This window comes from Symphalangus syndactylus, chromosome 2 (assembly GCF_028878055.3).
Source record: "Symphalangus syndactylus isolate Jambi chromosome 2, NHGRI_mSymSyn1-v2.1_pri, whole genome shotgun sequence".
In the NCBI taxonomy this organism is placed as follows: Eukaryota; Metazoa; Chordata; class Mammalia; order Primates; family Hylobatidae; genus Symphalangus; species Symphalangus syndactylus.
The window spans coordinates 38889452-38916133 of NC_072424.2; the positions used below are offsets into that span (position 1 = coordinate 38889452).

Sequence of the window (26682 nt, forward strand, 5' to 3'; positions counted from 1 at the left end):
CTGTAATCCCAGCTACTCAGGAGGTTGAGGCAGGAGAATCACTTGAACCCAGAAGGTGGAGGTTGCAGTGAGCCAAGATTGCGCCACTGCACTCCAACCTGGATGACAGAGTGAGACTCTGTCTCAAAAATAAATAAATAATAAATAAAGGCAAGACTCTTCATATAAACATTCATTAGTATACAATCTGTGCATGTTATTCAGAGGCTTCCTGGCCAAGGGTAGGCTCTTTATGCTTCAGTTACTCTCCTAAGATAGGAACAACAGTTCTATTATCAGTGTGTTGTTTGTGTAAAATGAGATTATAAATATGAAAGTGACAGACACAGGTAGTGATGAACTTTACCATTTGGGACCTGGTCATAGGAAAAATATTTCATCACTAGAATCCGTCTTTCCCATCTGTGACTTCAGTAGAAAGAAACTGCTGCTTTGATAACTTTCCTAACCCCGCTCTAGTTTTTACTATAGGTCTTTGAAAATTGTCAGATGGATCTTAGAGTTAAGCCATTTCTTTCCGCTTACAGGAGAAGTAACCTGTTGAATGCCAGAGTTCACATCTGTCTTGGTAAGTCTAGGAACTTTGATATTCTGTTTCCCAAGTCTGGGAATTTTCACACTGCACCATTTTACTCTGTACCCTTAGCATCTTGCCCAAAGCAGCATATCCAATCAGCACATAATAAAAAGAGAAAGTGAAGAACCAAACAAGATAACATGTTTCCTTTCATACTTGTAGGCTACAGACTGTATTTAGTGCAAGAATAAGAGACTGTACTGTAAGAGTGGAAATTTTTATTTTACAAAGGAAAAGTCAAAATACTGCTTTGAATTGACTCTTAAGTCACACTCTGAATTCATACCATGCAGTTAAATTTTCCCAGTTCATCAATTAATTCCACCAAAAACAGACTAAGCTTCTGTCTATGGAAGAAGCATAGACCAGCTTTAACCATGACGACAATCACTGGTAAGACTAAGCAAAGGAAGTGACTGTATCTCTGTTTCAAATTCTTTTTCTTCTTGGGCACATTCTCCATGGCCATGTGAAACTTAAAATGAAGATTGTGACTGTCCTGGCCAGAGAAGAAGGTTAAAGCCGTGTCATAGAGAATTGCAGATTATACTTCTACTTTCATCCTGTGATATCCATGTCTCTCAGAGAGGTCTGGCTAAACCAGGATATTCTTTGCAATAGCATTCAAAGTCCTTACTTTGGTCACATCTGTTACCTTTAGGGAATATTCTGAGCAAGAAAGTGAGGCTCCCATGGCAACAGATGAATTTCTGTAATAGAAATAATAAAGGAACAGATAATTATATGTTATTAAATGAGCCCTCCTACTGCCACTTCATTTTATAGACTATTTCATGATACAAGGGTAGGTCAAGTATGCTGAACTAGTATATTCCATAATTTTCATCAATTAATTACTTGAAACATCCAGCAGCTGAATCCACCGGAGAGTATACTTGATTTTATATCTAGAATTTTAAGTTCTAAGGCTCTTGCTTCCTTTTTTTTTTTTCTTTTTAAATTACAGGCGCGTATCACCACACCCAGCTAATTTTTTTGTACTTTTAGTAGAGACGGAGTTTCACCATGTTGGCCAGACTGGTCTCGAACTCCTGACCTCAACTGATCCACCTGCCTTGGCCTCCCAAAGCACTGGGATTGCAGGCGTGAGCCACCTCGCCCAGCCATCTTGCTTCTTTTACATTGTGTTTTTCCCAATTTATAAATAGAAACATTCAACTACTATTAAAGAGTCTTCTTAAGTATTTAAAAAACCCCATACAATAGTCACAATTTCTTAATGATAATATAATTTCAAAATAACTGAAAACAGAGAACAAATGTGAGGGAAGACTAAGTACTAAAGGTAGGAGGGAGAAAAATGACTATGACTCTTCCATCCTTACGCCATAGTTATTAACTTTGCTACAGGATATCATAGGCGAATGGGCACATGTGCATATCTGACTCATTTGAAGCTCAACTGCAGAATTTGTTTACTATTAACTGGTCTAAGTTCAGCAATGCCTTTACAAGGCAAGGTTCACCTATGTTCAAAGAGCCTGTTTATTTAAGACAGGACAAGAATCATTTTAGAAATGTTTTTCAACTATAAAAACAACTACAATACTTATGTAGTAGTCACAATATTCCATTGATTAATCATGCCTCCATCTAAAGTTTTTCTATTTGGGAGAAAGTAAAAGTTAATCTCATCCTTTTTATTTGAATCATAGAATACACTTTTACCGAAACTTCATTCCCGAGTCTCTAGTAGACCGAGCAGAACAGTGGAATTCTGTAGCACCTGAACCCTCAAGGATCCTTTGTAGATTTCTGTCTGTTACACCACCTCCTGTTGGAAAGAATAAGTAACACATTAAGTAAAATAGAATTTTGCGCTTCCTTCCTTCCTTCCTTCCTCCCTCCCTCCCTCCCTCCCTCCTTCCTTCCTTCTTTCTTCTTTTCTTCCCTCTGTGGCCCAGGCTGGAGTACACTCGGCTCGCTGCAGGCTCCCTGCGTCCACCTGCCCTGGCCTGCGAGCTGCCTGGGATTGCCGGCGCGCGCCACCATCCCTCCCTGGTTTTTCTCCTTTGGCTGGAGGCGCGGTTTCGCCATGTCGGCCAGGCTGCTCTCCAGCTCCTGACCTCCGGTGGTCTGCCCGCCTCGGCCTCTAGAGGTGCTGGGACTGCAGACGGAGGTGCTCGGTGTTGCCCGGGCTGCAGTGCGGTGGCGTGGTCTTGGCTCGCTGCAGCCTCTGCCTCCCAGCCGCCTGCCTTGGCCTCCCAAGGTGCTGGGATTGCAGCCTCTGCCCGGCCGCCGCCCCGTCTGGGAGGTGGGGAGCGTCTCTGCCTGGCCGCCCATCGTCTGGGTTATGAGGAGCTCCTCTGCCCGGCCGCCCCGTCTGGGAGGTGAGGAGCGCCTCTGCCCAGCCGCCACCCCGTCTAGGAAGTGAGGAACGTCTCTGCCTGGCCACCCATTGTGTGGGATGTGAGGAGCGCCTCTGCCCGGCCGCCCATCGTCTGGGATGTGAGGAGCGCCTCTGCCCGGCTGCCCATCGTCTGGGATGTGAGGAGCGCCTCTGCCCGGCCGCCCCGTCTGGGAAGTGAGGAGCGCCTCTGCCCGGCCGCCCCTTCTGGGATGTGAGGAGCGCCTCTGCCCGGCCGCCCCGTCTGGGAAGTAAGGAGCGCCTCTGCCCGGCCACCCATTGTCTGGGATGTGAGGAGCGCCTCTGCCCGGCTGCCCCGTCTGGGAGGTCTACCACAGAGGCCAGAAGCAATGTGGGGGCTGGACGTGGTGGCTCACTCATGTAGTCCCAGTACTCTGGGAGGCCGAGGCAGGTTGATCACTTGAGGCTAGGAGTTCGAGACGAGCCTGGCCAACATGGCGAAACATATGAAAAATACAACTGACAAACCAACCAACCAACCAAGCGACAACAAAACAGGTCTACCCTGGAGTCATACTCTAATTTTTTCTATTTTCCTCCCTTTCTGATCCTTTATCCCATTTTCTTTTTCTTTTATCCCTCTTCCTTCTCCTTCTTCTTTGTCAAATAGAGGATTGAGTTATTATCATTGATCCATACAAAGTCCCTCTCTCATTTATTTTCTTTAATTCCCACCCCCCGTTTCTATTCCCCGTCTTCCCATGTGCAACCTTCCTAATACGTTTGATATGCATTTTGTTTGTATGTACTTTTAGAAAATGTTTATTGTTTTGTGTGCAAAAAAAAAATTAAAAAAAATGTTAGTAAAATAGAATTTTGCATAAATTTTAAGGAATAATAATGACTGCTTACTTTACTTGGAATCCCCAAACTGAATTTCTCATTGCTTCAAAAATTAGTCTCTCCCTACCCAGCTAGAATGAGATTAGAAAAGTGATAAAAGATACATAGGCTACAGACTCTGGGGAAGTACCATTAAGTTTATAGAACATGTATGATAGAATCTTATCTGTCCATTGGCTAATATAACAATGCTATCCCTGCTTGCCCCTCAATTAAAGCAAAATCAAATTAAAAAGAAAGGTAAGGATAGGTTTGAGGAAAAAAATCTACAAAAGCACAACCTCAGAGATGTGTCTCTAGCCCCGGATGTAAAGACTACATTGACTTCATTGGAAACAGGAATAATGCAAGGTATTATACAGGTTATTAGTTACAGTATCAGCTTTATACTTCATTTCACAGAAGAATCTGATTCTACTTTATTAAAACTGTACCACCAAGTATTTTATGACATTTGTTTTGATGAACAATCTTTTATTTATATATAAAGAATCATATTCTGAATTGATACCAGTATATCATAAATATGAAATTAGTTTATTCATCTTTATATCCTTATCTCCCTATAGGATGTACTGAATATTTTAAAACTATGTACTTTGTATCTCAAGCCATTAAAGATGCTGAAATAACCTATTTTTACACACTGTTTCAGACTCATTAACTTGTCTTTTTTCCCTTAGTAGTACAGTAATATCACTGAGCCTTAAGAAATAGAAAAAAGGCTAGGTGTGGTGGCTCACACTGGTAATCCCAACACTTTGGGAGGCCGAGGCAGGAGGATCACTTGAGCTCAAGAGTTTGAGACCAGCCTGGGCAATATGGTGAAACCCTGTCTCTACAAAAACATACAAAAATTAGCTGGATGTGGTGGTGGGTGCCTGCAGACCCACCTATTCAAGACGCTGAGGTAGGAGGATCGCTTGAGCCTAGGAGGCAGAGGCTGCAGTAAGCTGAGACTGCACCACTGTACCACTTCACCATAGCCTGGGTGACACAGTGAGACCCTGTCTCAGAAAAAAAGAAAGAAATAGAAAAAATAAAGGCTGAGTAGATTTAGACTGAAATCCTGGCTTTATCACTGTAGCTCTTCACAGCTATGTGATATTAGATAAATTATTTAAATTCACTGACCTCAACTTTTTCGCCAATAAAAGAGGGATAATACTGGCTACCTCACAAGCTTATTGTAAGGATTAAGAGACAAATATATTATTTCCTTCTATTCCTTCTAACAAATAACAAAACATCTGGCCACTGAAACACATGTTGCTCAGTTATCAGCAACTTAAGTACACAGATAATACATCTTTCCAGACTCAGACTAACACAGCTCTATGGTTAAAAAGGATCCCATAGCTGCCGGGCACGGTGGCTCACACCTGTAATCCCAGCACTTTGGGAGGCTGAGGCGGGCGGATCACGAGGTCAGGAGATCGAGACCATCCTGGCTAACAAGGTGAAACCCCGTCTCTACTAAAAAATACAAAAATTAGCCAGGCGTGGTGGGGGGCGCCTGTAGTCCCAGCTACTCGGGAGGCTGAGGCAGGAGAATGGCGTGAACCCGGGAGGCGGAGCTTGCAGTTTGCAGTGAGCCGAGATCTCGCCACTGCACTCCAGCCTGGGTGAAAGAGTGAAGACTCTGTCTCCAAAAAAAAAAAAAAAAAAAAAAAAAAAGGATCCCACAGAACTAGTTTAATATTCTTCTCTTTATAGATGAAGAAACCAGAGCCTAAATATGTTGTAGGTTTCATTATGAAAGTTCCTAGAGGGGAACTACCTCTTTATATTTCTCAATGATGAATACTTATTAGGCATTCAGAATGACTTACCTAGGAGTTTTTACTTGCTGGTACTTATTCACATGAAATTGTAATACATTTGTTTATAAGTCTATTCTGTGAGCTCCTCAAGTAGGATTACTTTATTTCTGTTTTCATATCTATCACACAATTAGCATATAATATACATAATTGTCATACAATTAACATTTGCCTGATAAGGTTTGTTAAAGAAATTAATCACAAATATTTTTGTACGTAACATCTTTTGACCTGAGTCAGCTTCTTGAGAACGTAGTTTCTTGTGTAGCTTTGCATCCCAAGTAATGCCTTGCACACAGCCGATAACAATTGCATATTAAATAAAGGTACTCTTAATGTCAACAATTGTCTAAGTATTAGTTGTCAAAACTATAAATATTTAGTGCTAAATGGAAAAGCATCACACTCAGAAAGTCTCTTTAACATTCCTTGATTAACCAAAAAGTACCACACTCTGACAGATAATATATACTTTCTCTCTGCTTATGTTTCAAGGACTTGTTAAAGGTCAAAGCCTTCCTAAGTATCTGACAATACTCCTTATATGGCCTTTTTTTTTTTTTTGACACAGGGTCTCATTCTGTTGCCTAGGCTGGAGTGCAGTGGTGCGATCATAGCTCACTGCAGCCTCAGGGCTCAAGAAATCCTCCCACCTCAGCCTCTAGAGTAGCTGGGACTTCAGGAGCACGCCACCATGCCCAACTAATTTTTTTACGTTTTGGTAAAGATGGTGTCTTACTATATTGCCCAGGTTCACGGCCTGTTTTAAAAGTTACTCTTTATCTAAGTGTCACTATTTTAAACCCTGGTCAGTCTTGACATCACTAGTAGTGAGATAACCAGAGACTGAATACCTTCTGATGTGATGTCATATGATGTAAGTATGCAGAATCACCCATAAAGTATTCTGACCAAAAATATTTAAGCAGAGTCTATTCAAACCTTATGATTTAACTATTAGTTTATAGGATATACAGAGGCACGAGGAACAATCTAAATAATATCATGAGGAAATAATCTGACAAATCCAGAAAGTAGGACATTTTACAGGGTAAGTGATCCAAACTTTTATTTTATTTTGAGACTGAGTCTTGCTGTGTCACCCAGGCTAGAGTGCAGTGGTGCAATCTCAGCACACTGCAACCTCCGCCTCCTTGGTTCAAGTGATGCTCATGCCTCAGCCTCCCAAGTAGCTGGGATTACAGGCACATGCCAGCATGGCCGGCTAATTTTTGTATTTTTAGTAGAGACAGGATTTCACCATGTTGGCCAGGCTGGTCTCGAACTCTTGACCTCAGGTGATCTGGCTGCCTCAGACTCCCAAAGTGCTGGGATTACAGGCGTGAGCCACTGGGCCCAGCCCAAACTTTGTAAATGTAACTTTTTTTTAAAGCAAGAAAAATAAAAGGAAAAACATCTATATTAAAGATATTTTAAAAGATAATAGAACTGGACATGGCGGCGTGCAACTGTAGTCCCAGCTACTTGGGTGGCTGAGGCAGGAGGGTTGCTTGAGGCTAAGAGTTCAAGCCCAGCCTGGCCAATATAGCAAGACCTCATCTCTAAAAATAAACAAACAAACAAACAAACAAAAGATAACTGAAAATGTAATGCTTGTTCCTTGACAGGATCCTAGTTTGAACATATCAGCTATAAAAACCATTGTGGGGACAACTGGAGAAAGTTGAGTATTAAATGTTTATTGTGATAGGTGTGACAATGGAATTGTCATTATGGTAACATCCCACCCTTTTTAGAGATAAATAAAGATAAAATGTCATGATGCTTTCAATTTAACTTTAATAAAATACTTCAGGATAGACAGCATATGAGGATTCATTATGTTATTTTCTACTTTTTTATATGTTTGAGAAACAATTAAAAAAATTAAGATTGTCTTTACATTTGTCTCACTCTTCTAGGTTGTATTATCTAATTCTTTAAAAGCTGCTCCAACTGTTCATTTCTAGTTAGCCATTATGAACTTAACTGATCTTATGGTTATCAACAGGATCATATGATTAAATTCTGGTTACAAGAAATAATTTGGCAATCAGAGATTTTCAGGAACTGAGAGAGTATTATATTTTACCCAAGGATGTTGCCTAAACCTTTGCTTAAACCCTGTTTATTAGGACATTTGTCCTAAACAAAACTTGATTAGGATCAAATTTGATGTGCCTCACCAGAGATGAACATTCAAATTCATAAATTTCTATATAATGAGAGAGCAAATATGGAGAAACCTCAATCTCTATCTACTTCCTTATTTGCTCCTCTTTGAGCTAATCCCTATTAGAATATTTTCCTTCTTATCTAAACTTTTAAATTCTAGCACAGATCTCTCAGTTTTAAACATTTTAATCAAACTATATATTCTTCTCTTTGAAGATCATGTACTAATATGTAATGTACTAATACTCTCTCTCACATTTTCCTGCCTCCTTTGCTCTTCCTCCGCTATAGTTCAGTGTTATGCTAGTGAATTGATAGATAAATAAATACCTGGCATTACCACAATCCTGCCTTTTGCCTGAAAAAAGAAAAAAAAAACAAGTAAATTTTAATATCTTTCTCTTGAATGGGATAATAAGGCAGTGAGAATAGAAACATAAGTCAGAATATATTAAATTTTAAAAATTACTATTAATGTTTAATTTTTACTAGATCTTCTCTATTTCTTTGGGATCTTGGATAAGTAAGATGTTCAGCATAGTAAATTTGTGTCTAGAAAGTTATCTTTCCAAAAGTCATTTTTCCCCCCAGTAAGTGCCATTTTCTCCCTCCCCTTCACCTATTAAGATGGTATATAGGCCCCCAATTCTAAGTCATATTTCCTTGTGAACTTCTGTATATACTTACATATATATGTACTTATGTGATAAAATCTGTTTTTACTCCTGCTAATCTGTCTTTAGTCAGTTTAATTTGCGGGCCCCCAATAACAAACCCTGAGGATAGAAGAAAAGTTTTTCCGCCCTGACATGGTGAGTAAGAGAAAGTTCCTGCTCCCATGGAGCTTACACATTCAAGAAAGATGAGACAATGCACAGGGATATTTATACAGTAAAATTCCAGGTAGCAGTAAGTATAACAAAGAAAAAACAAAGCAAGCGAATAAATAAAGCAAAAAATAAAGTTAACGAAAGAGAGTGAAAGAGGGGACTGTCTATTTCAAATAATTTAAAAATTGTTAGGGAAATAAATGGAACAAGGATGCTTCATATTCTCAAATGGCCTGAACAAAGCATCCATAAAACAAAACATTGACTATCTAAAAAGCTGAAATCACTTCAGAATGGAAAAAAGTCGTATTTGCCTGTTTCTTTCAAATCAAGGCTTTCCAAAACATAGAGAAATAATATTTTTAAAGAAATGAATTCTACCATTTCTTTTTGCCTTCCACACAAGATTATTTAGAAGTATATGCTTATATAAGGCTATCAAAGTGATTTAATAATATACAGCAATCACTAAATGTCAGATTTAATAATATAGAACAATTACTAAGTGCTATAACCTGAAGAAATCCCTCACGACTATTCTAGGAGGTAGGTGCTATTATTATCCTAACTTTGCAGAAGAGCAAGCTGAGGTTTAGGATGGTTAGGTAATGTATCCATGGTCACTATTAGTAAGTGTCAAAGCCAGGGTTTAAACACAGACCTGTCCAATCACAAAGCCTATGCTTTAACTAGTATGTTACACTACTAGGTAGTTACTTCAGTAAAGTTAATGTATGAGAATATTTGAGTAGCTCTTCCTACTAACCAATAGATTAACATACAAATAACAGACATACACACACACATACACATTTTGAAATGCAATACATTACTATGGCGGTTATATCTTATTTTCTACTCCTTACTGAGTAACCTTTTAAAACTGGAAACCTGACTCATCAACTCTTCTATTTTAAAATACTTCAGGCCTCCTCGCTGCACCACGAAAATAAATACTTTAATAACGTTTTCAAGGCTCTGGATATCATTCTGTCCACATTCAATATTCTGGTCATTCCTCAGTGTTTTAAGTTATGCTTGCTTTTGTTTATAGCCCTTGCTTATACTATTTGTTTTGTATGGAACAATTCCACCAACATCCCCTTCATCCTCACTCCCACTGCCCCCAACTTTTACACAGATAACTCCCAAACATCCTTCAAATGAGTAAAACACTGCAGTCTGGATGTCTTTTCTTCTGGGAAGCTTCCTCTAATTATTGCCAACCTTCATTTCCCCAAATTTGGGGTTAATTCCTCTCCAATGTACTCCTACAGTACCTTTTAAAAATAGAGCTCTATTAAAATTGCCTGCTCTATTAGAAGTGCCTGTTCTGCACTAAATTGTAAGGACAGTGACTACACACAGACACTTAGCCCTTGGTTACCCCCACGGTACAAATGTCCTGCATCTAATATATATTTAATAAATGTTTGTAAAACCATTACATCCCAGAATAGCAAAGTCACATCAGATCTTTAGGAGAAATTTCTGAAAATTATTTTCATGGCTATAGAAAAGTGAAAATAACCAGATGTCTACACAGGAACATTAATATTATTAATAATAGCAGTAATAATAGAACCTAACATTATTAAGACCTAGTATATGCCAACCACTGTGCTAAGCCTCTAACACATCCCATCTTTAGCAATCTTCTGAGAAACTCTAAAATAAGTATTAAACTCATCTCAGTTTCACACAGGGGGAAAGAGAGGCTTAAAGACTAGTAACCTGCTCAACATCACATAGCAAGTATCAAACTCGAGTCTCAAACGCTCAACTTTCTCACCTCAAAGTCTGTACTCACTAACTTATAATGCCTCTGGACTGAGGTCAGAAAAACACAGACATACTATAATTACAAAGTCACCTTCTGAGTGCTCTACAAATGATGCTAGCTCACCAAGAAAACTCTTAAAATAGAAAAATATATTTCCTCCTATATTGACAGATGAGAAGAAATAAGATTATAGTTTTAGTTTTGGAATTTACCTCCAGATGATAATTTTATATGGGATCCCCTGAATATACATGGGCTGACAACGAAAAGATGTGGCTTAAAACTGCAATGCTGGCTGGGCGCAGTGCCTCATGCCTGTAATCCCAGCAATCTGGGAGGGCAAGGAGGGCAGATGGCTTGAGCCCAAGAGTTCGAGACCAGCCTGGGCAACATAGCAAGACCTTGTATCTAAACTAAAAAATAAAAATAAAAAATAAAAAAACCCTGCAATGCCAATGGCAGAGAAAAGGTAAAATTTGCTGTGCTTATCCAAGTTAGATCAGATCTTTAGGCACTATCTATATATAATTTGATCTTGAAAGCCTTGGTTATTACAAAGGCTTGTGTGAAAGAAATAAGAATTATATACATTATTGCCTGCTTGCTTTTCCTACAGAGTAACCACAAAGTCACTAATATATAGTCTCACAAACTGGCTAAACAGCAGAATGTCAGGAGTAACCACAACAGCGTCTTAGGGGAAAAAAAGATAAAGTCCATGTACCTGCTCTATGAGTCGCTTTATTAGGGGTAGCCCTTCTAACGCTGAACTGTCACATCCACTGGTCAACACTCGTTCAAATCCCAAGGTTAAGAGGGTCTCCAGAGCTGTCATTGGATCATGAACCATGTCAAAGGCTGGAATAAATAAAACTGATGTGAATTTTGAACAGGTATCTCTAATGCAGCGTTTCCTAAAATGTAGTATACACGCAGTGGCATGCTGGACCTAGCTTGTACTGGCTTACAAAGGCCAATTATTAAACACTCAAGAATTCTGCAAGTCAGATTGTTAATCCACTGGCAGCCTGAAATTAGTGAAGGTAGGGCCAGGTGCAGTGGCTCGTGCCTATAATCTTGGCATTTTGAGAGGCCGAGGTGGGGAGATCACTTGAGCCCAGCAGTTTGAGACCAGCCTGGGCAATGTGGCAAGACCCCATATCTACAATACAAAAATTAGCTGGGCATGGTGGTGTGCACCTATAGTCCCAGCTACTCGAGAGGCTGAAATAGGAGGATCACCTGAGCCTAAGGGGTCGAGGCTGCAGTGAGCCGATTGCACCATTGTGCCCCAGCCTGGACGACAGAGCAAGATCTGTCTCAAAAGAAAAATAAAAATTTAATTAATAATAATAAAAAAAATTAGTGAAGGTAGAGTATTTAAACCACAGAAATTTAAAAATGCTACAAATCAGGGCTCTTTTTTCTAAGAGCCAGTTCATCAGCACACCACACAGTCTACATACCACTGTGCATAATCATTTTAATAATGGTACACATTTAAATAGTATATTTACTTAAATGCAGATAAGAAATGAAAAGTTTTCAATATACAGTAATTATAAAAGTTTCTATTTAAAATAAATTTACTTTTTTTTTTTTTTAACTTTTTTTTAAGTTCAGGGGTACAAGTGCAGGTTTGTTATACAGGTAAACCCGTGTCTTGGGAGTTTGTTGTACAGATTATTTCATCGCCAAGGTATTAAGCCTAGTACTCATTAGTTATTTTTCCTGATCCTCTCTGTCCTCCCACCCTCCACCCTCGGAAAGGCCCCAGTGTGTGTTGGTCCCCTCTATGTGCCTATGTGTTCTCATCATTTAGCTCCCACTTATAAGTGAGAAATATGCTATTTGGTTTTCTGTTCTTGTGTTAGTTTGCTAAGGATAATGGTCTCCAGCTCCATCCATGCCTCTGCAAAGGACATGATCTTGTTCTTTTTTATGGGTGCATACTTAAGATTTTATTTAAAGAAAATGATTAAATAAATGTGCACAGGTAGCACTCATATATGGTAAAATTTTAAATGTGATAGGCAGGTGAGTTAAATTTGGGAAACTCTTCTAAGGCTTCAGAAAAATTGGACTAGGTAGAATGAAACACTGTACTCACCAGTTCTAGAAAAAGCCTTGGCTCACATTCTCATTACTGACTAATATTTTGGATTAATCTATTAACCCCACATACTCAAGGTTCATAGCATAAGGATACTTGTTTTGTTTTCAACAGACTATACGAAGTTTCACTTCCATCCTATTTTTTTTTTTTTTTTTTGAGATGGAGTCTTGCTCTGTCGCCCAGGCTGGAGTGCAGTGGTGTGGTCTCGGCTCACTGTAACCTCCAACTCCCTGATTCAAGTGATTCTCCTGCCTCAGCCTCCTGAGTAGCTGGGATTACAGGCACGCGCCACCATGCCCAGCTAATTTTTGTATTTTTAGTACAGATGGGGTTTCACCATGTTGGCCAGGATGGTCTCAATCTCCTAACCTTGTGATCCACCTGCCTCGGTCTCCCAAAGTGGTGGGATTATAGGGGTGAGCCGCTGTGCCCGGCCCCATCCTACTTTTAAAAGACTTCTCCTCTCCTCAGAGCCCTCAAAGAGTAAAGTGGTATCAGGAAACTGAAAACAGAAAACCTACTTCTGCTTTGGTTCTCATACTGCTACATGATATTGAAGCTCTAGCCTGCAGAGGATTAGGTGGTAGTGGTCCTCTGGGACAGGCCCCTTCATTTCGCCTTTAGTGTATGTAGGCAACTAAATCTACCACAGAGGAGTTCCCTTCTCACCACTATAACAATATTATGCTATCTCATTAAACACATTAGTGAAAAAAATGTGGGACCCAAAAATTCTACAAATTTTGAAAATATAAAAATATTTTTGTTAAACCTATTGGAATAAAGAAAAGAACAGAAATTTGAAGTAAAAAAATTTTTTTTGACTGTAGACTTCTTTTCATGTGCAATGGCAGTGCTCTCTGAAGGCAAAATAGATACTTGTTCTTCCATTTTACCAAGGTGTAGCCAAAAAGTATAGAAATTATAACTATCTGGTTTTTTGGCCGGGAGTGGTGGCTCACGCCTGTAATCCCAGCACTTTGGGAGACCAAGGCGAGTGGATTAAGAGGTCAGAAGTTAAAGACCAGCCTGGCCAAGATAGTGAAACTCTGTTTCTACTAAAAATACAAAAATTAGCTGGGCATGGTGGCAGATGCCTGTAATCCCAGCTACTCGGGAGGCTGAGGCAGAGAACTGCTTGAACCCGAGAGGCAGAGGTTGCAGTGAGCCGAGATCGTGCCACTGCACTCCAGCCTAGGCGACAAAGCGAGACTCCATCTCAAAAAAAAAAATTATAACTACCTGATTTTTTATAGGAAATATTTATTTATAAGAAACTATCACATTAAAAAATCATTGTGGTGCAGACAAGCTATAATGAAAAATAATTTTGTATACTATTGTGGACATCTGTTCATTGACTAGTCAACACTAGATTGCATCTATTTCTCCTTTCTCCCTTCCTAACAAGATCCAGTTCTTCTCCAGATACCCAACTTTCTCTCCCCTTAAGCAGTCTCTATCTGTGAAACCTCACCTCACTGCTAGCCCCAGGGATGGTTTTGCCTGGCTTAAGATAGACAGTACCTTTCACTTCACCAGCCACAATAATTTATTCTTTTGGGGTTGCACATGACCTAATACAATCTTAGTTAAATGAGTCTCAGGATTCTTGCTTGGAATGCTGTGATAGGTACACACACTTGAAGGCAATGCTTACTTTCTCCCTCTCTCTATTATGTCCCACCAACACCAACACCCACTTTTAACAACTTTCCATAACTAAGGCTTCAAATTTTCTAGAAATTGCACATCTCTACTTTTATAACTTTTAGTCCCAGGATCTAAAAAACCAATTGGTAACCTTGGAACACTACAGAATTGTGTCCCATAAAAAGGTTGTGGCAGTTGTTGAAATCAGAAAACTAACACTGTTCAATAGAACTTTTAAAATGAAAATGACTCACCTCTGTGGAAAGTGACTGGCAGAGGGCGGCAAATAGCTATAAAAAGAAAGTCACATAACAACATGAATGAAGATGTCATCACTGATTACTATATATAGAATTCTCCATGTTAGCTAAAACTTTTTAACTTTCTTTGCCTAACAAGGCAGTAAACTAACATAATAATAAAATAGCAGCCTTACAAATTCAAGTTTTATCTTTCCAAAACTCTCTGATGGCTTAACACCAAATCTTCATGGCTTAGCACCAAATGAAAATCATTTAATCTGACAACAATAAGGGCAGCATTACATCTAATACTTGTCCCTCTGAGGTCATTCAATAAATACTTTGGTCTAGTAATACAGGTAGTTTGCTTCTGTCCTCTTTGCATCTTCAAACTTGGTGGTCCATCCTCACCAACTATAATAGCTTTTGAAGTTCTTGGTGCAGTGATTAAAGGAATCATGGTAAATTTCCCTTAAATTTCTATTCTATGGGAACAGTAGCAGAGCCTAATCTATAGCAATTGAGGAGAGTTAAGAAGGCTTTGCCATGCATACACCCCACCCCAAACATCTAAATAACTACTATTTGAAATACTTAGGTTAGTATAAGTGTCTGTAGCTATGACCGCAAAGTCAGTTTTGTGATGTTGTTTTTCTATATTGCGAGCATAAATACAATTATCATTATAGGCTTTTAAGTCTTAGATACAAATTCTTACCCATAAGGGACATACACAGCTCTTTGTCAATGTGTCCATCTTCAGTCAATGCCCCAAATACCAAACCATCAGCACCATAAAGCTTGGCAAGACGAATGTCAGCCTTCATTACCTCAATTTCACGATCTGAATACAAAAAATCACCTCCCCGTGGCCGAATCATCACAAAAACTGGGATCTGAACACTCTGCTTCACTACTTGAAGGACACCTACAAGAAAAGAAAGCAGACTAAAATTCAAATGTGAGCTAAAGCCAATGATATATTATTAGTCATTTACATTTGCTCTTGCATATTACCTCCAAAAGAAAAAGGTGGAGTTAACTAAAGAAACCGGACAAAGATGGCTCTAAAAGGTAGGAGGACACTGAGAAGAAAAATGTATATATGGCAGAAGGTAAGTAATAGCAAAGAGTTAAATAGAACAATTTAGAAAACAGAAGATGCTACAATTTAAAAGCACTAGTCAGTTGACTCAACAAAAATCCGTATGACTCAGAACCCTTTTATTGGTATGTGACATTTGAAAGTGCAATAACTACCAGGCTCGATGTTCTGCCAGTACATTATTCCCCAAGATCCAATTTCTTCTTTCTAATTCATTACAGCTCTATTTAAAACCTACTAGAGAGATGGTTAAATAGCTTCAAAGTTCATCTTCCTTTAATGGGCAGACATTTAGCAAAACCTTTTTTTTTTTTTTAAACAAGATATGTGAAAGGGGGCAAAGTTCTACTTATTTGTGATTTTATGCAGAGATCTATGCATAAAAGTAACTAAATATGCCATAATATGTGGCTAGCTCATAAACCATCAATAGTATAAGGCTGTGACAGGCTCCATCCATTGTTTACCCAGTATGAATTTTCTTCTTTTTTCTTGCTAAAAGAACTCCAATTTTGCATAGGATAGCAGTTGTCCAATACCAAGCAATGAATCATAATTGGTGTTACAAAAACAGACTGTACTCAAATTTACAGACATGATCTAGGAATTTTAGAATGGCCAGGAATGCCCTCTTTTCGTGTGAAGATTCCAAAGGGCTGTTGCATATACAAACTTTTTACCTTAAATAATGCTATTATCAACCTCAGAGTAGCATAATTTAGGAGACCACAATTCATATACGGACTTCTGCTTTTGGCCAAGACAGGGTAACAGTGACTGCATTTACCCTCCCACCTATAATAATAATAATAACAAAACAATCAAAATATATGAAACAATGGTTTGCAAGACACTGGACATTAAGCAGTGAAGGGCAATGATCCTTGAAAATGGTAAACAATGAAGTTAGTAAGTCAATTCTGATTGACCCAACTTACTGCCTTGAGAGTTTCTAGGCCAAAACACAGGGATGGGGGACCCACATGGAGCTAAAACAATTCCCTGAGTTAAGGAGACAAAGCTGAGAGTTCAGGAAGACTGAAGTAGCTAGAGTTTATAGGAGAGAGCACAGGGAGGACAGAAAGATAACACTGGAGTAGCAAAGACTATCTCAATGGTTTTAAAATTTTTTTTTTTAAAAGATAGGCTTGGTATGGTGGCTCATGCCTGTAATTCCAGTGCTTTGAGAGGCTGAGACGGGTGGATTGCCTGAGGCAAGGAGTTCAAGACTAGTCTGGGTAAAATGATGAGACCCCATCTCTACCAAACAAACAAACAAATTTAGCTGGACATGGTGGCACATGCCTGTAATCCTAGCTACTTGAGAGGCTGAGGCAGGATGACTGCTTGAGCCCAGGAGTTTGAGGCTGTAGGGAGCTATGGTCACACCACTTCAGTCAAGCCTGGACAACAGGTGAGACCCTGTCAAAAGAAAGAAAGAAAGGAAAGAAGGAAAGCAAAGACAGAGAAAAAGAGAAGGAAAGGAAAGAAAGGAAAGGAAGGAATGAAAGAAGAAAGGAAGACAGATAACTCTGGAGGTCTGCAGAGAACCTCCTTTAATATTCAGCTGAGTACTGAATGGTGCATGTATGCAAAGAAACTATTCAAGGCCTGGGACAGAACCAATAAAAAGGATTAGAAATAATGTGCCTGTCATTCATACCAAGCTGTGAATAATGCCTATTCCACCAGCCAGACAGGAAAATTTCAAAATTCATGGGCACTGGATAGAGTTCACAGAATAATCCTGACTCAGTAGTAAGGAATAATTAGCTCTGTATTGACCACTGCTCCAGACTTGCCCAGCAAATCTTGAAAGCAAGACCCAAAATGACCAAACTGTTTTGGAACATTTGTAGGAATTCAAAAATGTCTAGTAACCAATAAAGTAAAATTCACAATGTCTTGCATCCAATAAAAAATTACAAGGCAGGAAAATAAGATATATTATTAGATGATAAATCAAATGAAACAAAGCCAGAACTGATAAAGATGTTAGAATTGGCAGACAAGGTCATTATAACAGCTGTCGTAACTTTATACCACATGTTCAAAAAAAGAGACATCACAGACATAAAAAGACTCAAATTTCTAGAGATGAAAACTACAATGTATGAGATGAAAACATACTAGGTGAGACTAATAGCAGATTAGATAGTGCAGAAGAAAAGGTCAGTAAGCTCAAGGACAATAGAATAGGAACTATGCAAAATGAAACACAGAAAGGAGATTTTTTTTTAAATAGAGAAGTTCATCAGTGACTTTTGGGACAATTTCAAGTAGTCTAATGTAAGAATAGCTTAAGTCTCTAAAGGAGGGAGTGGAGAACAAGCTGCAAGCTGCAAGCTGAAAATTTTCCAAATGTGATGAAAAGTATAAATGCACAGGTCCGAGAAACATGAAAAAAACTATACTCAGGTACACCATAAGAAAATTGTTCAAAACCAGTAATGAAGAAAAAATCTTAAAAGCAGGTAGAAAAAAGAGACATATTGGCTGGGCGTGGTGGCTCACGCCTGTAATCCCAGCACTTTGGGAGGCCGAGGCGGGTGGATCATGAGGTCAGGAGATCGAGACCATCCGGGCTAACATGGTGAAACCCCGTCTCTACTAAAAATATAAAAAAATTAGCCGGGCGTGGTGGCGGGTGCCTGTAGTCCCAGCTACTCGGGAGGCTGAGGCAGGAGAATGGCATGAACCCGGGAGGCCGAGCTTGCAGTGAGCTGAGATCGTGCCACCGCACTCTAGCCTGGGCGACAGAGCAAGACTCCACCTCAAAAAAAAAAAAAAAAAAAAAAAAAAAAAAGAGACATATTACATAGAAAAAAACAAAGATATGGATGATAGATTTTTTTGTCAGAAACAATACAAGCAAGACAATGGAAAAACATCTTCAAAGAAAAAAACCTGTCAACCTAGAATTCTATACACAGCAAAAATACCTTTCAAAAATAAAGGAAAAAGCTATTTTAGACATATAAAAGCTGAAGGAATGAATTACTAGCATACTTTTTAACAAAAAAAGTTAAAGAAAGTACTTCATGCAGAATGAAAATGAAACCAGACAGAAATACGGGATCTACACAAAGGAATGAAGAACACCAGAAATGGTAATTGCATATGGGTAAATATATGATTGCTTTCTTATTATTTAAATCTCTTATTTAATAAAAGATAATTGACTCTTCAAACAAAACTACCAATACAGCATGGAGTTTTTGATATATGTATGAGTAAAATGTATGACAACAATAGCACAAAGACCAGGAGGGGACTTCAATATACTAAGGACGCCAGCATGGAAAGATTTTATAAAAGCCTAATCCTTGACGCTACTACCGAGCAGCTGAACCGGTATTAACAATTACCTACCTACCTTTCAACTTTTTGATGTGAGAAAGAAATATGTTTGATCAAATCTTTCATTTTGTTTTTTACAACCATAAACATTTCTGATACATCCATAACATAGTTAACATGACATTAGTAAAGGACCCCAACAAAACTGATTATCAGTTGCTTCCAGGCTCTATGAACTCCAATCAGAAAATCTGGGAAAAACAGACACTTACCCATGCTGGGTGTAGTTCCCCCCTCTGATAAACCAGAACATAATTCAATCCGATCAGCACCTGTAATATAAAAGCATTGCTCAACACATTTTTAAAAAATAAGCTGTTATTAAACAGCAACCTGTTTATATATATTTTTTCCAAATATAGAAGTCTTAGAAATCATCTTAGAGAAATCAAATTATAAAACTAGAGTAAAACTCTGTTTTTAACTCAGCTATACTCTGCAGCCCACATTGTGTTACTCATACTCAAATTTAAGAATTAATTAAAGTTAAGCTAGTTCTCTTAAAATTTTGTATTATAGGGTTACCTCTCTATGTACAGGAAAGTAACATAGAATAAAGATGTTTCTTAAAACCGAATACAGTGGAATACTGAGTCTTCGTTGATAAGAAAATAACATAATCTTTCCCAAAAGGGTCTTTATTATTCTAAGCTTTAAAAAACACAAAGCTACTTTTGAGTAGCTAAACCAAGATCATTTCAAGAATAAGAAAATGCTGAAACCAAAAGAATTATTAGGCTACCAAGGTCACATCAAAAGATCTCAGGAACCAGTTTGAAGAAGCTCTCACTAGCCAAAGATAGAACATTTTGTTCATCAATAAGCAGAATAACTACAATGGATTAAAACACACACAATATATCTAAATCTAGATTCACAATGACAAAACAATTCAAGGGAAGACAGAACAAATTCATTATTCTAAAAAGTATTATAAGTATAATAAATAAGGGAAAATAAGCAAGCATTTATTCTGCCTTTCTTATACAAACTCTACTTCAGCATAACCAAACAGATGATGAGGGAAAGTTCTTTACAGAAGTATTCCAGTTCATAAGTGAAAAATAAATGTCACCATTTTGCAACCCCTACTAAAATATAGGTTGCTAAATTTATTAGGTGAAAAGCTGACAGAAAACCTTAAGGATAGGTTAGGCTGGCAATACCTGAACTCCCTGATCAATCTTAGTATCACAAAAACAGAAAAAATCAACATGTGATGTCTTCCTGATGTGATGCAACAGGAAGTACATAATGTTATCTAGAAATAAATTTTGTCAAAACTGAAATCTGAATCTGATTAGGCCTCTGGGCTAACTACCTTTACAGGAAATACAGTGGTCAGAGGACTATGTTAAATGGTATCACATATATAATTAGCAAAATTGAGAATATGGGATACTCTAAAAGATGAATATCACAGTTGCTTTAACAAATAAATCTTAAGAAAGTAAACAAAGAATTAAAGAAAAAAGCAGGAGAAACTTAGAGATTTAAAGAGACTTAAGAGGCATATAAAACAAATGAAATGTTTGGCTCTTGATTCAAAGACCTGTTTACATACACACACACACACACACACACACACACACACATCCTGTATGAGTCAACTGGAGAAATCTGAAAACTGGGTTATTTGACGATATTAAGAAATGATTTTTTTCAAGGCGTGTTAGTGACACTGTGGTGTTTTGTTCTTTAAAAGGGACTTTATCTTAAACAATATACATTAATAATTCCACATTATTTCTGGATTTCTTATGTATGTATACATACTAGGCCTTTGAAAACAATAAAGAACTGAAACAACAACAAAAAAAGTCCTTTTTTTTTGTTTTTTGAGACGGAGTTTCGCTCTTATTGCCCAGGCTGGAGTGCAATGGTGCCATCTCGGCTCACCGCAACCTCCGCCTCCCAGGTTCAAGCAATTCTCCTGCCTCAGCCTTCCGAGTAGCTGGGATTACAGGCATGCACCACCACGCCCAGCTAATTTTGTATTTTTAGTAGAGACGGGGTTTCTCCATGTTGAGGCTGGTCTCGAACTCCTGACCTCAGGTGATCCGCCCGCCTCAGCCTCCCAAAGTGCTGGGATTACAGGCGTGAGCCACCGTGCCTAGCAAGAGTCTTTATTTTTTAGAGACACATACTGAAATATTTAAAATGAAACAACATGATGTCTGGGATTTACTTCAAAATAATCTGAGGTTGAGAGAGGAAGTTAGGACTATAAATCAGGGGTCAGCAAACTATGGCATGTGGGCTATGGGCACATAGCTTGTTTTGGCTATGGCCTGCAAACTAAGAATGTTTTTGTATTCTTTTTGAAAAACAACAGCTTTATGGACATATAATTCACTCATACAATTCACCCATTTAAAAGTGCACAATTTAGTACTCTTTAGTATATACACAAAATTTTGCAACCATCTCCACAAGTAATTTTAGAACATTTTCATCACCCCCAAAACAACCCTATACCCTTTAGCAGTCACTTACCCTTCTCATGCCTCTCAGCCCTAAGCAACTATTAATCTACGTTATGTCTACATAAACTTACCTATTTTGGACATATCATATAAATGGAATCATATGTTGTATTTTCTTCCACTGGTTTCTTTCACTTAGAATAATATTCAAGATTCATCTATATTATAGTTATGTATCAGTACTTCATTCTTTTCTATTGCCAAAGTAAGAAGGATTGTTTTTTACTTTTTTTTTCTTTTTTTTAGACAAGATCTGGCTGTGTCACCCAGGCTAGAGTGCAGTGGTGTGACTGGCTCACTTCAGCCTCTGCCTCCTGGGCTCAAGTGATCCTCCCACCTTAGCCTCCCAAGTAGCTGGGACTACAGGTACTCACCACCACACTTGGCTAATTTTTCTATTTTTTGTTGAGACAGGGTTTTGCCATGTTGCCTGGGCTGGTCTCGAACTCGTGAGCTCAAGTGATCTGGCTGCCTCGGCCTCTCCAATTACTGGGATTACAGGCGTAAGCCACTGCACTTGGCTGATGGTTACATTTTCAAAAGATTTAAAAATAAAATAAGTGACAAAGATCAAATGTGTCCAGCAAAGCTGAAAATATATATACTATGCAGCTCTTCACAGAAAAAGTTTATTGACCCCCGAAATAAATGAAAGACTGGCCATGTGTTGAAAATGGGTGAAGATGAGTGATGCATACATGGGGCTTCATTATCCTATTTGCTCTACTTTTGTATATGTTTATTTTTCCATAATAAAATTTTTTTTTAATTTTTCTGAACCTGAGATGATGAAAATGTCTGTGCTTCCCATTAAAACAAGTTCAGAGTACAACAGAAACTTTGAGGGAAAAATAGATAATGTTCAAAAGTAAAAAAGATAAAATTCCTCATGATGAAGTCTCTGAAGTCATCTTTAAGTTAATGGTTTAAAAAAATTAAAATTTTGCTAAGTTCAATGAAAAATGAGGTCAGTGAGTAAGTACTATTGTCGACACTTGACTTAAAATGTGACCCACTTGGGGAGAGGAAGGGAGAGACTAGATCATAATTTTCCAGTAGGGTTTATAATTGGTTGTTTCTAAGGGAGATGCTTAGAGATCACAAGGGCTTCCGAGATAAGCACACAGGATTAATTTTCAGACTCTTAAAAGGGCAGCCAACTGTCATTCATTCTCTAATTTCTCTTACCTCCTCTTTCTGCATTCACAGCTGACTCCACTGAATCAACACAAACTTCCATGAGAAATCCATTTGCTGCTCCTAAAATACATGGAGAATGGTAAGAGTTCATAAAGGTTCTATCCATCCAGACCAATTTACCACAAAGGGTTTACATTTTGCTGCCAAAATGCAAATGATTGGTCCAATAATAGGTAAATAGGTAAGTACACTAGGGCCCATGAATGCAATAAAATATCACATTAATTATTGAATTGATGCCTGTAGACTGAAATAGGTACACAGACAGATGTATAAAAAATTATACTGAGGAAAATGTCTATTGAATGCCAAATTAATCTTCCTAAAACATAGACCTCATCATCACATTCCAGCTGAGATTCGTACAATGCTTCTCAATGCCTGCAGAATATATTTAAACTTCTTTATAAGGAATATAGGTTTAAAAGCAGGACAGACTTCAAATCCATGTCCCACCAACTATTTAGTGTGAGATCCTAGATAAGTTACTTAAGTTTTCTGTAAAACAGGTAGATTTTAGTATGTACCTCAGAATAGTGAGGATTAAATGAGATAATTCATGTAAAGGATATAGTCTCAAGAATCAAAAAGTATTAGTTATCTGGCCAGGTGTGGTGGCTCACGCCTGTAATCCCAGCACTTTGGGAGGCCAAGGCAGGTGGATCACATGAGGTCAGGAATTGGAGACCAGCCTGGACAACATGGTAAAACCCAGTTTTTACTAAAAATACAAAAATTAGCCAGGCATCGTGGCGTGTGCCTGTAATCCCGGCTACTTGGGAGGCTGAAGTATGAGAATCGCTTGAACCCAGGAGGTGGAGGTTGCAGTGAGCCAAAATTGCGCCACTGCACTCCAGCCTGGGTGACAGAGCGATACTCTGTCTCATTCCTTCTTATGCTTCCAGATCTTTCCAGTCCCTATGGCTGGCTCCTCAATGCCTTCTCCTCAACCCAGAGTTCCTTCTGGCTTCACCTTTGAATAAAATTTTCCAAGGAACATTTCCATGATTTTTTCTCTCTCCCAAAGTAGAAAATTTTATGTCCCTCTTTTGAACTCATTTAACTCTTCATGAGTTACGAAACCCCAATTGTTCCTTCTTAAAATATGAATTACTTTCTACCTTTTATTATTTATGCAGATAAATATCTGATCACTTTTACTTGACTTAGAGTTCCTAAGTTGTTGTTTTTTTTTTTTGATACAGAGTCTTGCTCTGTTGCCCAGGCTACAGTGCAGTGGCATGATCTCGGCTCACTGCAACCTCCGCCTCCCGGGCTCAAGCAATTCTTGTGCCTCAGCCTCCTCAGTAGCTGGGACTACAGGTATGTGCCACAACACTTGCTTAATTTTGTATTTTTTGTAGAGACGGGGTTTCGCCATGTTGCCCATGCTGGTTTCAAACTCCTGCACTCAAGCGATCTGCCAGCCTCGGCCTCCCAAAGAGCTGGGATTATAGGCATGAGCCACCACGTCTGGCCTCCTAAGTTAGGTCTTTACGTGAGAAATCGTTATCATCACCCACAACAAGCACAGTATCTACCATGGTACACAATAATCAAATATTTACTAAAAGCTGAATAATTACAACAAAATTAATGTATTTATATCACAAAGTGTGATGTAAACAGAGTTTTGAGTTTTTTTCCGGGAGCACATAATTTACAAAAAGGAACAAAACAATGCACACTTCATGCAATGACACTTAATAGAATGTTCTCACATACTGGTAATGGTCACTTCTGGTGGGGTGTGATTTGAAATTATTTTTATTTTCTTCTTTTTACTTTTCTTTATTGCTTTATTTTTTCTACCCAATATTGCTTTTATAATTTAAAAAAGCAATTTTTACTTTGAAAAACAAATAAAACAAAAACTTATCTGCTAACATCAAACTGCAACTGCCTTACTTATTTAGGACTATCAGTCCCTGCTGGGCGCGGTGACTCACACCTGTAATCCCAGTACTTTGGGAGGCCGAGGTGGGCGGATCTGAGGTCAGGATTTTGAGACCAGCCTGGCCAACATGGCAAAACCCCGTCTCTGCTAAAAGTACACAAATTAGCCGGGCGTGCAGGCGGGCGCCTGTAATCCCAGCTATTCAGGAGGCTGAGGCAGGAGAATTGCTTGAACCTGGGAGGTGGAGGTTGCAGTGAGCTGAGATCAGGCCACTGCACTTCAGCCTGGGCGACAAGAGCCAGACTCCGTCTCAAAAAAAAAAAAGACTATCAGTCCCAAACTGTGAAAGGGTTAAGTGTCAATCTATGCTCTTAACCAACAGCTCTGCATTATTAACTCCATGAGTTTCCCGGTAGCTACCAGACCAGCCGTCAGATCAGTGGCACTGGCCGATGCTGATGCTGACAGGGGACTATTTGCCTCACACAAGAAAGGACCCTAGGCAGGAGAAGATGGAGAGATGTATAAAAAAGGCTATGACAGTAGGCAGAGCAAGGCAGTTGTCCCAAGCAACAAAGTTATAGAGATCAAAGGAGAAGCAGCAGCAGTTCTCAAAGAGCTTTGGGAGCCTCTGAGACTTTTCAGAGTCTGCAGGGCTACAACCGTTTTCTTAATAATACTAACACTTTATTTGACTTTTTCACTTTAATTCTCTCACAAGTGAGAGGCGTTTTCTTTTTTGAGACAGAGTCTCACTCTGTCACCCAAGATGGAGTGCATTGGCGTGATCTCGGCTCACTGCAACCTCCGTGAAGAGGCGTTTTCAAGAGGCTACTTGACATGTTAGACTGAATGAAGCAGCGGGTATGAGAATCCAGCTGTCTTCCATTAAGATATACTGAAGAAACTTGCAAAAATATATTTCCACTCTTTTGCTTTTGTTTGTTTAGGAACATTTCTTTTTCATAGAAAATGTTATGTCAACATGTAATGAATTTACTATGGTTATTTTCTAATCAGTATTTTAAAATTTTGTTTTTTTTTTAAATTTTTATTTTTTGAGACGGAGTCTCGCTCAGTCGCCCGGGCTGGAGTGCAGTGGTGCGATCTCGGCTCACTGCAACCTCCGCCTCCCGGGTTCAAGTGATTATCCTGCCTCAGCCTCCCGAGTAGCTGGCATTACAGGCGCCTGCCACCACGCCCGGCTAATTTTTGTATTTTTAGTAGAGACGGGGTTTCATCATGCTGGCGAGGCTGGTCTCGAACTCTTGAGCTCAGGTGATCTGTCCGCCTCGGCCTCCCAAAGAAAAATTTGTTTTAATTTCTAATACAGTCAAAATAGATAGATGTAATCCACATAAAGAAAAGATCTTTGAGGACTCTTGATAACTTTTAGGAAGGTAAAGAAGTCCTGAGGTCAACGTTTGGAGGAACCAAGAGTTCACGGAGGAAGAGGAAGAGGGACTTGCCAAATTCTCTGGCACCTGCCATGCCATCCTACCCTGGCACTCAGGAAGAACTCGGGACTTGGAGCAGCCACAAGCTCCGCCACTTGGTAGCTGCGTGGCTTTGAGGACCAAGCCCCGTCCCCGCCGTGGCAGCTACAGGTAACTGCAGGTTAGGAACTGGGCTCCGCGCTCGACAATTAACTATCCCAGCGGAGTACTGGCTGCTGGTTCGGGGGGTACTGGCATCCTTGGCGACGGAAAAAACGTGAAGCTGAAGTTAACCAACTTGCACAAGGTCGCAGGGCCGTTATGTGGGGACCCCGGGACTCGAACCTTGGCTCCACAGCTGAGACATTCTCGCTACCTGCCCCTCGTCACGCCCTCCGTTTCCACACCTTTAACGCCTCAAAGATAGAAGGTGCCGCCCAAGGGGCTGGAAGGAGCTGAGGAAACGACTCCAGAAGAAATCACCACTGACCACGACTCCCGCCGGCCCGCCCCGGGGAGCCTTCGGCCGACCGTCCCCTCCCCCGCCACCTTCCGCACCGGCCTTCCCGGACGGTATCCGCGCCCGTTTCCGCTCAGAGGAGGCCCCCTGCCTCTTCATGCTCCACGCGTTCCTCCCTCGTGCGCCTGCAGTTTCCACTTGGAGTTTGGGCTCCGGCGCGCACCAGCTAAGAAGCGCGTCAACAGCTGCGCGCGCCCCTGCGCGCGTCCCCGACACCTACGCCCCAGCAGCCCCCGCGAAAGCGGAG

The 26682-nt window shown here is 39.5% G+C and overlaps 1 protein-coding gene across 4 annotated transcripts; it reads right to left on the reverse strand.

The window, feature by feature from the left end:
* Positions 1-778: 778 nt before the first annotated feature.
* CUTC (cutC copper transporter) lies at positions 779-26667 on the reverse strand. 4 transcript variants are annotated; one of them, XM_055252611.2, is made up of 9 exons: positions 26474-26667; positions 22571-22642; positions 19109-19168; positions 15150-15359; positions 14444-14479; positions 11145-11278; positions 8138-8165; positions 2267-2372; positions 779-1287 (listed from the first exon to the last, which is right to left on the reverse strand). In XM_055252611.2, the coding sequence occupies exons 1-9, from the start codon at positions 26532-26534 to the stop codon at positions 1173-1175; spliced, it is 822 nt and encodes a 273-aa protein (XP_055108586.1). In that variant the 5' UTR covers positions 26535-26667; the 3' UTR covers positions 779-1172. The 4 variants fall into 4 exon arrangements, with proteins under 4 accessions (XP_055108586.1, XP_055108597.1, XP_055108606.1 ...); XM_055252622.2 differs by lacking the exon at positions 26474-26667 and adding an exon at positions 26261-26409; XM_055252631.1 differs by lacking the exon at positions 26474-26667 and adding an exon at positions 26323-26390.
* Positions 26668-26682: the final 15 nt, after the last annotated feature.

Excerpts from the sequence above, each read along its gene's own strand:
- CUTC (XM_055252611.2), bottom strand. The coding sequence starts at position 26,534 with ATGAAGAGGCAGGGGGCCTCCTCTGAGCGGAAACGGGCGCGGATACCG. Across the intron at positions 15,360-19,108 it reads GGGAACTACACCCAGCATGG|GTGTCCTTCAAGTAGTGAAG; the intron begins GTAAGTGTCTGT and ends CTTTTCTTGTAG. Across the intron at positions 1,288-2,266 it reads GACTCGGGAATGAAGTTTCG|AAATTCATCTGTTGCCATGG; the intron begins GTAAAAGTGTAT and ends TTTCTATTACAG.